The 14,140-nt window shown below is 49.5% G+C and overlaps 1 protein-coding gene across 6 annotated transcripts in view; it reads right to left on the bottom strand.

Annotated features, from left to right (window-relative positions):
- Positions 1-14,140, bottom strand: part of eml5 (EMAP like 5) — an 80,549-nt gene that overhangs the window by 51,307 nt on the left and 15,102 nt on the right. For all 6 annotated transcript variants that reach the window (XR_006832740.1, XM_046307683.1, XM_046307684.1 and 3 more), the window contains exon 2: positions 13,368-13,527. Coding sequence is in view for 5 of the 6 variants with exons in the window: in XM_046307683.1 (XP_046163639.1) it covers positions 13,368-13,527 (160 nt within the window). In the remaining variant the exon portion in view is untranslated. The remainder of the gene's footprint in view (positions 1-13,367; positions 13,528-14,140) is intronic.

Below are 14,140 nucleotides of genomic sequence, written 5' to 3'. Positions count from 1 at the left end.
GACTCTTAATCCTGCGTTTATTGGCGGCTCTCACAGTCTGTGCCCTGTAGCGGCAAAGTGCAGACCTCACCCTCCTCCAGGTGCGCTCACAACGTTGGACAAACGCTTGAGCGGAGGGAACGCTGGACTCGGCAAGCTGGGAAGAGAATAGAGGAGGCTGGTAACCCAGACTACTCTGAAACGGAGATAACCCGGTAGCAGACGAAGGAAGCGAGTTGTGAGCGTATTCTGCCCAGGGGAGCTGTTCTGCCCAAGACGCAGGGTTTCTGAAAGAAAGGCTGCGTAGTATGCGACCAATCGTCTGATTGGCCCTCTCTGCTTGACCGTTAGACTGGGGATGAAACCCGGAAGAGAGACTGACGGACGCACCAATCAAACGACAGAACTCCCTCCAAAATTGTGACGTGAATTGCGGGCCTCTGTCTGAAACGGCGTCTAACGGGAGGCCATGAATTCTGAACACATTCTCGATAATGATTTGTGCCGTCTCCTTAGCGGAAGGAAGTTTAGCGAGGGAATGAAATGTGCCGCCTTAGAGAACCTATCGACAACCGTAAGAATCACAGTCTTCCCCGCAGACAAAGGCAGACCGGTAATGAAGTCTAGGGCGATGTGAGACCATGGTCGAGAAGGAATGGGGAGCGGTCTGAGACGACCGGCAGGAGGAGAGTTACCCGACTTAGTCTGCGCGCAGTCCGAACAAGCAGCCACGAAACGGCGCGTGTCACGCTCCTGAGTCGGCCACCAAAATCGCTGGCGAATAGACGCAAGAGTGCCTCGAACACCGGGATGACCAGCTAACTTGGCAGAGTGAGCCCACTGAAGAACAGCCAGACGAGTGGAAACAGGAACGAAAGGAGGTTACTAGGACAAGCGCGCGGCGACGCAGTGTGCGTGAGTGCTTGCTTAACCTGTCTTTCAATTCCCCAGACTGTCAACCCGACAACACGCCCATAAGGAAGAATCCCCTCGGGATCAGTAGAAGCCACAGAAGAACTAAACAGACGGGATAAGGCATCAGGCTTGGTGTTCTTGCTACCCGGACGGTAAGAAATCACAAACTCGAAACGAGCGAAAAACAACGCCCAACGAGCTTGACGGGCATTAAGTCGTTTGGCAGAACGGATGTACTCAAGGTTCTTATGGTCTGTCCAAACGACAAAAGGAACGGTCGCCCCCTCCAACCACTGTCGCCATTCGCCTAGGGCTAAGCGGATGGCGAGCAGTTCACGGTTACCCACATCATAGTTGCGCTCAGATGGCGACAGGCGATGAGAAAAATAAGCGCAAGGATGAACCTTATCGTCAGACTGGAAGCGCTGGGATAGAATGGCTCCCACGCCTACCTCTGAAGCGTCAACCTCGACAATGAATTGTCTAGTGACGTCAGGAGTAACGAGGATAGGAGCGGACGTAAAACGTTCCTTTAGAAGATCAAAAGCTCCCTGGGCGGAACCGGACCACTTAAAACACGTCTTGACAGAAGTAAGAGCTGTGAGAGGGGCAGCAACTTGACCGAAATTACGAATGAAACGCCGATAGAAATTAGCGAAACCTAAAAGCGCTGCAACTCGACACGTGACCTTGGAACGGGCCAATCACTGACAGCTTGGACCTTAGCGGAATCCATCTGAATGCCTTCAGCGGAAATAACGGAACCGAGAAAAGTAACGGAGGAGACATGAAAAGAGCACTTCTCAGCCTTTACGTAGAGACAATTCTCTAAAAGGCGCTGTAGAACACGTCGAACGTGCTGAACATGAATCTCGAGTGACGGTGAAAAAATCAGGATATCGTCAAGATAGACAAAAACAAAGATGTTCAGCATGTCTCTCAGAACATCATTAACTAATGCCTGAAAAACAGCTGGCGCATTGGCGAGACCAAACGGCAGAACCCGGTACTCAAAATGCCCTAACGGAGTGTTAAACGCCGTTTTCCACTCGTCCCCCTCTCTGATGCGCACGAGATGGTAAGCGTTACGAAGGTCCAACTTAGTAAAGCACCTGGCTCCCTGCAGAATCTCGAAGGCTGATGACATAAGGGGAAGCGGATAACGATTCTTAACCGTTATGTCATTCAGCCCTCGATAATCCACGCAGGGGCGCAGAGTACCGTCCTTCTTCTTAACAAAAAGAACCCCGCCCCGGCCGGAGAGGAAGAAGGCACTATGGTACCGGCGTCAAGAGACACAGATAAATAATCCTCGAGAGCCTTACGTTCGGGAGCCGACAGAGAGTATAGTCTACCCCGAGGAGGAGTGGTCCCCGGAAGGAGATCAATACTACAATCATACGACCGGTGAGGAGGAAGGGAGTTGGCTCGGGACCGACTGAAGACCGTGCGCAGATCATGATATTCCTCCGGCACTCCTGTCAAATCGCCAGGTTCCTCCTGAGAAGTGGGGACAGAAGAAATGGGAGGGATGGCAGACATTAAGCACTTCACATGACAAGATACGTTCCAGGATAGGATAGAATTACAAGACCAATTAATAGAAGGATTATGACATACTAGCCAGGGATGACCCAAAACAACAGGTGTGAAAGGTGAATGAAAAATCAAAAAGAAATAGTCTCACTGTGGTTACCAGATACTGTGAGAGTTAAAGGTAGTGTCTCAAATTTGATACTGGGAAGATGACTACCATCTAAGGCAAACATGGGCGTAGGCTTGTCTAACTGTCTGAAAGGAATGTTATGTTTCCGAACCCATGCTTCGTCCATGAAACAACCCTCAGCCCCAGAGTCAATCAAGGCACTGCATGTAGCACCCGAACCGGTCCAGCGTAGATGGACCGACATAGTAGTACAAGATCTAGATGAAGAGACCTGAGTAGTAGCGCTCACCAGTAGCCCTCCGCTTACTGATGGGCTCTGGCCTCTTACTGGACATGAATTAACAAAATGTCCATCAAATCCGCAATAGAGGCACAGGCGGTTGGTGATCCTCCGTTCCCTCTCCTTAGTCGAGATGCGAATCCCTCCCAGCTGCATGGGCTCAGTCTCAGAGCCAGAGGAGGGAGATGGTTGCGATGCGGAGCAGGGAAACACCGTTGATGCGAGCTCTCTTCCACGAGCCTGGTGACGAAGATCTACCCGTCGTTCTATGCGGATGGCGAGAGCAATCAAAGAGTCCACACAGGAAGGAACCTCCCGAGAGAGAATCTCATCTTTGACCACTGTGTGGAGTCCCTCCAGAAAACGAGCGAGCAGCGCCGGCTCGTTCCAGTCACTAGAGGCAGCAAGAGTACGAAACTCTATAGAGTAATCCGTTATGGATCGATCACCTTGGCATAGGGAAGCCAGGACCCTAGAAGCCTCCCCACCAAAAACTGAACGGTCAAAAACCCGAATCATCTCCTCTTTAAAGTTCTGGTAATTGTTAGAACAATCAGCCCTTGCCTCCCAGGTAGCTGTGCCCCACTCTCGGGCCCGGCCAGTAAGGAGTGAAATGACGTAAGCAACCCGAGCTCTCTCTCTAGAGTATGTGTTGGGTTGGAGAGAGAACACAATCTCACACTGGGTGAGAAAGGAGCGGCACTCAGTGGGCTGCCCGGAGTAGCAAGGTGGGTTATTAACCCTAGGTTCTGGAGGCTCGGCAGGCCAGGAAGTAACAGGTGGCACGAGACGAAGACTCTGGAACTGTCCAGAGAGGTCGGAAACCTGAGCGGCCAGGTTCTCCACGGCATGGCGAGCAGCAGACAATTCCTGCTCGTGTCTGCCGAGCATGGCTCCTTGGATCTCGACGGCAGTGTTACGAGCGTCTGTAGTCGCTGGGTCCATTCCTCGGTCGGATCCTTCTGTCATGCAGGTGAATGAGGACCCAAAAGCGACTTGGCGAAAACAGAGTATTTAATCCAGAATAAACTTTACAAAACAAAAAGCATAATACTACACGTAAAGACAAGAACAGACTGGAGACTTGATCGAGAACTGCAGGTTGCCTCGGGAAGGCACTTGAACCTAGCAGACTCAGACACCTGCTCACCACGCAGCATCTGAGGGAAACACGACACGACAGGGCAAAACATAGACACAGCACGGTGAATTATAAATGAGGATCCGACAGGGCAGGTACGGGAAACAAGGAGTGAAATAGGGACTCTAATCAGGGAAAAGGATCGGGAACAGGTGTGGGAAGACTAAATGATGATTAGGGGAATAGGAACAGCTGGGAGCAGGAACGGAACGATAGAGAGAAGAGAGAGCGAGAGAGTGAGAGAGGGAGGGGGAGAGAGAGGGATAGAAAGAGGGAAAGAACCTAATAAGACCAGCAGAGGGAAACGAATAGAATGGGAAGCACAGGGACAAGACATGATAATAAATGACAAAACATGACAACTTCATTTCCTTAAGACCGTTCAAAGATAGCGTATCTCATAATGCTGATGTCTGGAAGGGAGCAACAATCCGCCATTTGCATTCGTCTGGAGGATTTCGTAGCGGAGGTGAGAAAGGTGTTAGATTCTCCGGTGTCTGGGATAGAGGCAGCTCAGGAGCTACTTCAACTATGTCAAGACTTCTGTAGTGTGGCAGACTACGCAGTAGACTTTTGCACGTTGGCAGCCAAGAGTGCCTGGAACCCGGATTCCCTGGTCGGCACCTTCCTTCATGTATTATCGGAGGAAATTAAAGATCGCAGTTCTGGAGTTATGCATGGACCTCGACTCCCTCATAGCCTTGACCATGAGGATCGATGGGCGCCTACGGGAACGCAGGAGGGAGAGGAGGTCTGTTCTCGGTCACACTCGCCCGTCCATGGTTTCTCCCTTGCCTCCGAACAACCCTGAAAGTACTCGACTCCTGCATTCCTGAGAGAATCTGAAGTCACCCGAGTTCCCTCGGGAAACATCGGGGACTGGTGACTCGTCTCTTCCAGAGCCCATGCAGCTGGGCAGGGCTAGATTGTCTCCTAATGAACATTTACGCAGGCTGAGCTCCACCAGTTGCTTGTATTGTGGTATTACAGCACATTATATATCCACCTGTCCAGTAAAAGAACAGGCTCATCAGTAGGTACAAGTACGCTGGTGAACAATACTGGGAGTCTCCAAACTCCTATTACTCATACTCCTCTTCATGCTATCCTGCTCAATCTCTCTGGGTGCTCATTGACTCTGGGGCTGATGAGAGCTTCATGGACGCTACCCTGGTATCTGATCTGGGTATCTCCACATAACCCCCTTCTATTCCCATGGATGCCAGAGCATTGAACGGACGCTCCATTGGCAGAGGCACTCACAGTACGGTTCCTATTAACCTGCGTGTGTCGGTCAATCGCAGTGAGTCCATACAGTTTCTACTAATTGAATCTCCTCATGTTCCTGTGGTTTTGGGATTTTCATGGCTCCAGAGGCACAACCCCTTGATCAACTGGGCTACTAGTTCTATCCTGGGTTGGAGCCCGTTCTGCCATGCACACTGCCTTAAGGCAGCACAGCTTGCCCAGGGACGTCCTCCTGCAGGCTTGGGAAAAGCCTTGGATCTCTACGCTGTTCCCGCAGAGTACCAGGACCTCCGGGAGGTTTTCTACAAGACTCACGCCACATCACTTCCGCTGCATCGTCCCTACGATTGCGCCATTGATCTCCTCCTGGGCACCACACTGCCTCGGGGGCGGCTTTATTCCCTGTCTGGGAATAAGGCCATAGAGGACTACATTTGAGGACTCTGGCTGCAGGGTTCTTCTTTGTGGAAAAAAGGACTAAACCCTGTATCGACCCTGTATCACGGTAAAAAAAATCTAACACTCCTCTCATCAGTATTCGAGCCTCTCCAGGGGGTGAACATCTTTTTGATGTTGGACCTTTGGAATGCCTACCACCTAGTTTGGATACGGGAAGAGACGAGTGGAAGACAGCCTTCAACACTACGCAAATCTGGTTATGCTGTTCAGACTGACCAACGCTCCCGTAGTGTTCGTGGCCATGGTCAGCGCTGTGCTCCGTGACATTTTAAACCGGTTTGTGTTTGTCTACCTCGACGACATCCTTGTCTTTTTCTGTTCAGCTCAAGAACATGTCCTCCACATCCAACAAGTCCTCCAGCACTTCTTGGGGGAACCAGCTGTTTGTCAAAGCAGAGAAATGTGAATTCCATTGCTCCATTTACTCCTTTTTGGGATACGTCATCGCTGCAGGGAACGCTCAGATGGATCCTGACAAAGGTGAGAGCGGTGGAAGATTGGCTGAGTCATGATAGCATGAAGCAATTGACAAATGATTCAGAAGGGCTGTTTAAGCATTGTGGATACAGCAGGGACCTTACTTCTGTTTGTTATCAAACGGCCCGCAAAATAGTTTACAAAGTTGATATATATCTTTTCTAAAGGTAGCTCCGATAATGAGTCATAACTTTAACGGTTTGACCTAGAGGCAATCTTTTTGCATGGTGCAACGATGACACGATCACAGAGCTGTGCTCTCTTCAGAGTATATATATAATATATTATGATAGGCTACTCCGCGATACAGCAAAGCATGTTCTAACAGGTGAGGTGCAAAGGGAGTGAACACTAACGCTAACTCTCCAGTGAAGAGGAAGTTCAGTAAATATTGTAGGACAGTGGAATGTTGATAAAACTGCTTCTTTATTGTTGAAAGTAAAAATTCATTACGGCCCTTATCAGGGGTTTATTGCTTGGTCTTTGTGGGTTAGCTCAAAGGGTTTATTGCTTGGTCTTTGTGGGTTAGCTCAAAGGGTTTATTGCTTGGCCTTTGTGGGTTAGCTCAAAGGGTTTATTGCTTGGTCTTTGTGGGTTAGCTCAAAGGGTTTATTGCTTGGTCTTTGTGGGTTAGCTCAAAGGGTTTATTGCTTGGTATTTGTGGGTTAGCTCAAATGGTTTATTGCTTGGTCTTTGTGGGTTAGCTCAAAGGGTTTATTGCTTGGTCTTTGTGGGTTAGCTCAAAGGGTTTATTGCTTGGTCTTTGTGGGTTAGCTCAAAGGGTTTATTGCTCGGTCTTTGTGGGTTAGCTCAAAGGGTTTATTGCTTGGTCTTTCTGGGTTAGCTCAAAGGGTTTATTGCTTGGTCTTTGTGGGTTAGCTCAAAGGGTTTATTGCTTGGTCTTTATGGGTTAGCTCAAAGGGTTTATTGCTTGGTCTTTGTGGGTTAGCTCAAAGGGTTTACAGATTGACAAATGAAGGAACACCTGCTCTTTCCATGACATCAAATCAAATTGTATTTGTCACATACGCCGAATACAACAGGTGTAGTAGACCTTACAGTGAAATTCTTACTTACAAGCCCTTAACCAACAATGCAGTTAAGAAAAATATGTGTTAAGTACCAAATAAAATACCAAATAGTTAAAGAGCAGCAGTAAATTAACCATAGCGGGATATATATACAGGGGGTACTGGTACAGAGTCAAAGCTGTTAAGAAGACTTTTGGACCTAGACATGTCACTCCGGTACCGGCTGCCGTGCGGTAGCAGACAGAACAGTCTATGACTAGGGTGGCTGGAGTCTTTCTGACCATTTTTAGGGCCTTCCCCTGACATTGCCTGGTGTAGGTCCTGGAGGGCCTTACATCTAGGATTAACCTAGACTGACCAGGTGAATCCTTTTGAAAGCTATGGTCCCGTATATTGATGTCACTTGTTAAATCCACTTCAATCAGTGTAGATGAAGGGGAAAAGACAAGTTAAAGAAAGATTTTTAATCCTTGAGACATGGATTGTGCGTGTGTGCTATTCAGAGGGTGAAGGGGCAAGACAAAATATTTAAGTGCCTATGAACGGGGTATGATAGTGGGTGTCAGGCGCAGCGGATTGAGTGTGTCAAAAACTGCAATGCTGATGGGGATTTCACTCAACAGTTTCCTGTGTGTATCAAGAATGGTCCACCACTCAAAGGACATCCAGCCAACTTGACACAACTGTGGGAAGCTTTGGAGTCAACATGGTCCAGCATTACATTTACATTTAAGTCATTTAGCAGACGCTCTTATCCAGAGCGACTTACAAATTGGTGCATTCACACGACATCCAGTGGAACAGTCACTTTACAATAGTGCATCTAAATCTTAAAGGGGGAGGGGTGAGAAGGATTACTTATCCTATCCTAGGTATTCCTTAAAGAGGTGGGGTTTCAGGTGTCTCCGGAAGGTGGTGATTGACTCCGCTGTCCTGGCGTCGTGAGGGAGTTTGTTCCACCATTGGGGGGCCAGAGCAGCGAACAGTTTTGACTGGGCTGAGCGGGAACTGTACTTCCTCAGTGGTAGGGAAGCGAGCAGGCCAGAGGTGGATGAACGCAGTGCTCTTGTTTGGGTGTAGGGCCTGATCAGAGCCTGGAGGTACTGAGGTGCCGTTCCCCTCACAGCTCCGTAGGCAAGCACCATGGTCTTGTAGCGGATGCGAGCTTCAACTGGAAGCCAGTGGAGAGAGCGGAGGAGCGGGGTGACGTGAGAGAACTTGGGAAGGTTGAACACCAGACGGGCTGTGGCGTTCTGGATGAGTTGTAGGGGTTTAATGGCACAGGCAGGGAGCCCAGCCAACAGCGAGTTGCAGTAATCGAGACGGGAGATGACAAGTGCCTGGATTAGGACCTGTGCCGCTTCCTGTGTGAGGCAGGGTCGTACTCTGCGGATGTTGTAGAGCATGAACCTACAGGAACGGGCCACCGCCTTGATATTAGTTGAGAACGACAGGGTGTTGTCCAGGATCACGCCAAGGTTCTTAGCGCTCTGGGAGGAGGACACAATGGAGTTGTCAACCGTGATGGCGAGATCATGGAACGGGCAGTCCTTCCCCGGGAGGAAGAGCAGCTCCGTCTTGCCGAGGTTCAGCTTGAGGTGGTGATCCGTCATCCACACTGATATGTCTGCCAGACATGCAGAGATGCGATTCGCCACCTGGTGATCAGAAGGGGGAAAGGAGAAGATTAATTGTGTGTCGTCTGCATAGCAATGATAGGAGAGACCATGTGAGGTTATGACAGAGCCAGGTGACTTGGTGTATAGCGAGAATAGGAGAGGGCCTAGAACAGAGCCCTGGGGGACACCAGTGGTGAGAGCGCGTGGTGAGGAGACAGATTCTCGCCACGCCACCTGGTAGGAGCGACCTGTCAGGTAGGATGCAATCCAAGCGTGGGCCGCGCCGGAGATGCCCAACTCGGAGAGGGTGGAGAGGAGGATCTGATGGTTCACAGTATCGAAGGCAGCCGATAGGTCTAGAAGGATGAGAGCAGAGGAGAGAGAGTTAGCTTTAGCGGTGCGGAGCGCCTCCGTGATACAGAGAATAGCAGTCTCAGTTGAATGACTAGTCTTGAAACCTGACTGATTTGGATCAAGAAGGTCATTCTGAGAGAGATAGCGGGAGAGCTGGCCAAGGACGGCACGTTCAAGAGTTTTGGAGAGAAAAGAAAGAGGGGATACTGGTCTGTAGTTGTTGACATCGGAGGGATCGAGTGTAGGTTTTTTCAGAAGGGGTGCAACTCTCGCTCTCTTGAAGACGGAAGGGACGTAGCCAGCGGTCAGGGATGAGTTGATGAGCGAGGTGAGGTAAGGGAGAAGGTCTCCGGAAATGGTCTGGAGAAGAAGAGGAGGGGATAGGGTCAAGCGGGCAGGTTGTTGGGCGGCCGGCCGTCACAAGACGCGAGATTTCATCTGGAGAGAGAGGGGAGAAAGAGGTCAGAGCACAGGGTAGGGCAGTGTGAGCAGAACCAGCGGTGTCATTTCACTTAGCAAACGAGGATCGGATGTCGTCGACCTTCTTTTCAAAATGGTTGACGAAGCCATCTGCAGAGAGGGAGGAGGGATTCAGGAGGGAGGAGAAGGTGGCAAAGAGCTTCCTAGGGTTAGAGGCAGAAACTTGGAATTTAGAGTGGTAGAAAGTGGCTTTAGCAGCAGAGACAGAAGAGGAAAATGTAGAGAGGAGGGAGCGAAAGGATGCCAGGTCCGCAGGGAGGCGAGTTTTCCTCCATTTCCACTCGGCTGCCCGGAGCCCTGTTCTGTGAGCTCGCAATGAGTCGTCGAGCCACGGAGCGGGAGGGGAGGACCGAGCCGGCCTGGAGGATAGGGGGCATAGAGAGTCAAAGGATGCAGAAAGGGAGGAGAGGAGGGTTGAGGAGGCAGAATCAGGAGATAGGTTGGAGAAGGTTTGAGCAGAGGGAAGAGATGATAGGATGGAAGAGGAGAGAGTAGCGGGGGAGAGAGAGCGAAGGTTGGGACGGCGCGATACCATCCGAATAGGGGCAGTGTGGGAAGTGTTGAATGAGAGCGAGAGGGAAAAGGATACAAGGTAGTGGTCGGAGACTTGGAGGGGAGTTGCAATGACGTTAGTGGAAGAACAGCATCTAGTAAAGATGAGGTCGAGCGTATTGCCTGCCTTGTGAGTAGGGGGGGAAGGTGAGAGGGTGAGGTCAAAAGAGGAGAGGAGTGGAAAGAAGGAGGCAGAGAGGAATGAGTCAAAGGTAGACGTGGGGAGGTTAAAGTCGCCCAGAACTGTGAGAGGTGAGCCGTCCTCAGGAAAGGAGCTTATCAAGGCATCAAGCTCATTGATGAACTCTCCGAGGGAACCTGGAGGGCGATAAATGATAAGGATGTTAAGCTTGAAAGGGCTGGTAACTGTGACAGCATGGAATTCAAAGGAGGCGATAGACAGATGGGTAAGGGGAGAAAGAGAGAATGACCACTTTGGAGAGATGAGGATTCCGGTGCCACCACCCCGCTGACCAGAAGCTCTCGGGGTGTGCGAGAACACGTGGGCGGACGAAGAGAGAGCAGTAGGAGTGGCAGTGTTATCTGTGGTGATCCATGTTTCCGTCAGTGCCAAGAAGTCGAGGGACTGGAGGGAGGCATAGGCTGAGATGAACTCTGCCTTGTTGGCCGCAGATCGGCAGTTCCAGAGGCTACCGGAGACCTGGAACTCCACGTGGGTCGTGCGCGCTGGGACCACCAGATTAGGGTGGCCGAGGCCACGCGGTGTGGAGCGTTTGTATGGTCTGTGCAGAGAGGAGAGAACAGGGATAGACAGACACATAGTTGACAGGCTACAGAAGAGGCTACGCTAATGCAAAGGAGATTGGAATGACAAGTGGACTACACGTCTCGAATGTTCAGAAAGTTAAGCTTACGTAGCAAGAATCTTATTGACTAAAATGATTAAAATGATACAGTACTGCTGAAGTAGGCTAGCTGGCAGTGGCTGCGTTGTTGACTTTGTAGGCTAGCTGGCAGTGGCTGCGTTGTTGACACTACACTAATCAAGTCGTTCCGTTGAGTGTAATAGTTTCGACAGTGCTGCTATTCGGGGGCTAGCTGGCTAGCTAGCAGTGTTGATTACGTTACGTTGCGTTAAAAGAACGACAATAGCTGGCTAGCTAACCTAGAAAATCGCTCTAGACTACACAATTATCTTTGATACAAAGACGGCTATGTAGCTAGCTATGTAGCTAGCTACGATCAAACAAATCAAACCGTTGTACTGTAATGAAATGAAATGAAAATGTGATACTACCTGTGGAGCGAAGCGGAATGCGACCGGGTTGTTGAGTTCTATTCGGAAGACGTTGGCTAGCTGTTGGCTAGCTAGCAGTGTCTCCTACGTTAAGGATGACAAATAGCTGGCTAGCCAACCTCGGTAAATTAAGATAATCACTCTAAGACTACACACTCTAAACTACACAATTATCTTGGATACGAAGACAGCAAAGACAGCTATGTAGCTAGCTAACACTACACTAATCAAGTCGTTCAGTTGAGTGTAATAGTTTCTACAGTGCTGCTAATCGGTGGACGTTTGCTAGCTGGCTAGCTGCTGGGTAGAGCAGTGAAGACTACGTTAGGACGACGAAATACGATAATTACGTCCCTGTGGAACGCTTTCAACGCTTTCAACACCTTGTAGAGTCCATAACCCGATGAATTGAGGCTGTTCTGAGGGCAAAAGGGGGTGAACTGAATATTAGGAAGGTGGTGCCCCTACTGTTTTGTACACTCAGTGTATATTCCTACTGTGATTAATCACTGAACCCTTAGAGACCATTTTGAAACAAATCCTTAAAATGTAAAATGTGGATGTTTTATTTGCATTGGATGAGAAATAAGTGCTTTTATCAATGTCAACTGTCCTCAGAAGTTTCTTCACTGTCGTCTGGAAGGGGCCATTTTTATTTTTTTTAACCTTTATTTAACTAGGCAGGTCAGTTAAGAACCAATTCTTACCCCAGCCAAACCCAGACGACGCTGGGCCAATTGTGCGCCGCTCTATGGGACTCCCAATCACGGCTGGATGTGATAAGGCCTGGAATCGAACCAGTGACTATAATGACACCTCTTGCACTGAGATGCAATGTCTTAGACCACTGAGCCACTTGTGAACATAACACAGTCCAGACAATGTTGACATGACCAGATCCGTAGAGCGGACAGAGAGAGAGATCAGGAGACCCAGTGAACACAGAGGCATTCAGAGCCAGAGCCTGTTATAGTTTTAGACTGTCACATCCTATCTCAATCCCCAGACGGCTCTATCCAACCAGGAAAATGCATGGACTAATTTCCATGGTGTAGCTCTGTAAACAGTGGAGGTAGAACTGCTCTGAGGGGCCCTATGGGAGACTCAGAGGGGCTCACCAAGATAAAACTGAGTGCGTGATCCATGAAGTATAGATTTCTTTAAATGCAACAAATACTAGACAGCAAACGACTGTAAATAAACCCTGAAAAGTATTCCTCTGTGGAGAGTTGGCAACAAGCTAACATTTCAGTGGAAGGAGTATACATGAAGTTATAACACCTAACAATAATGCCTCATGCAAATTATACTAGTTCCTCCTATACTGTAAGTAACTTATATGAAAATGCAATGGGTGGGGGGTGCAGAATGTTAGATATGGCATGAAGAGCTGAAATACATTAGCAGTAGTTTGCACAGAGAAAACAACACCGTAAGTAACGATACACTCTTCTGCTGTAGTACATGGCTACTCCAGTCATCAGAGCTCTGGCCCCTGTACTGTTTGTGTTGCTCACCGTAACTTCACAGCGTGCTGCCAAACTCTGTGAGTCAGTGGATGAAAGAGATTCCAGCTGACTCGTAACGTTAAACCTCTCTCTCACACGCTCTCTGTCGCTGTATAGCCTTCCTGCTAAAACCACTGGAGCAATCACAGATGTGTCATTTAGAAACGCAACCCAGTGGGCGAGCCGAGCAGGAGTGCCACTGCCGTGCCAGAGCAGAGGAGGCGCTAACAGTCATGTAGCTGCTATATTCATTTCTTACTGAACTATTCATGTTGATCTAATCATCTGCAATTATCCTGAGTCTTTTCCCGCTACATCTGTCACTTGATGTAGTACAGTAATACGGAAATCTAGCAAAGTAGATGGATACGCATAAGGAAGTGTTGTCTCATAACTGTACCTGTCCATCGAGGTCGAAGGCCAGGCAGGCGATGCCGTGTGTGTGCGTGTCCTTGAGGATGGACACGGTCTGTACGGTGTAGGAATCCCACACACAGATGTAAGGCTCCTTGCCCACCTGTCCCGTGGCTACCAGCACACGCTCCGGATGCAGAGCTAAACTGTAAGGAGAGAGAGAGATAGTCAGAAAAATAAAGAGGCAGAGAGAGAGAGAGAGAAGGGGGAAGAGAGAGACAGAACCCAGAGAACACAGCTGCACATTCTCTTTTAGAAACCAGTGAGTCTATATTCTATAGACCTAATGATCAGTGATCATCCCTCTCACGGCAAGCCTGGGTGTGGACAGAGCAGAGGAAGGCCTGGCGTTATCAGAGAGCGGAAGCTATTAGGCTGAGCTGCCATGTTGGATCTGTGACAGGCCAAGGCAGGAACATGGTGAATCAGAGGGGCAGCTTCACCCCCCCTGGAGGTGCAAGTGTTCTAATTAACCCCTTCATGCTCAGATCACTCACAATGTCATCCTTAATCTTTGGATGTTTTACACTCCAGGGCATGGCAGGAAATAGCCTACCCACTGCCCTATTTCAGGATTTATCATCCTCTGACCCCAGCCGTTTGCCCCTTCACCTGTAAGTCGCTCTGGATAAGAGTGTCTGCCAAATTACTCAAATGCAATACTCACCTGCCCAACTGCTCCTTACCTCTCCCTCCCCTTGCCACTCTCTGCTCCCTCCACTTTCCCCCTCCACCCTCCATCGTGGCACGCTCCACATC

This window comes from Oncorhynchus gorbuscha, linkage group LG17 (genome assembly GCF_021184085.1).
Source record: "Oncorhynchus gorbuscha isolate QuinsamMale2020 ecotype Even-year linkage group LG17, OgorEven_v1.0, whole genome shotgun sequence".
In the NCBI taxonomy this organism is placed as follows: Eukaryota; Metazoa; Chordata; class Actinopteri; order Salmoniformes; family Salmonidae; genus Oncorhynchus; species Oncorhynchus gorbuscha.
The sequence above is the reverse complement of the archived record's forward strand: the minus strand, read 5'-3'. Positions and strand labels throughout refer to the sequence as shown.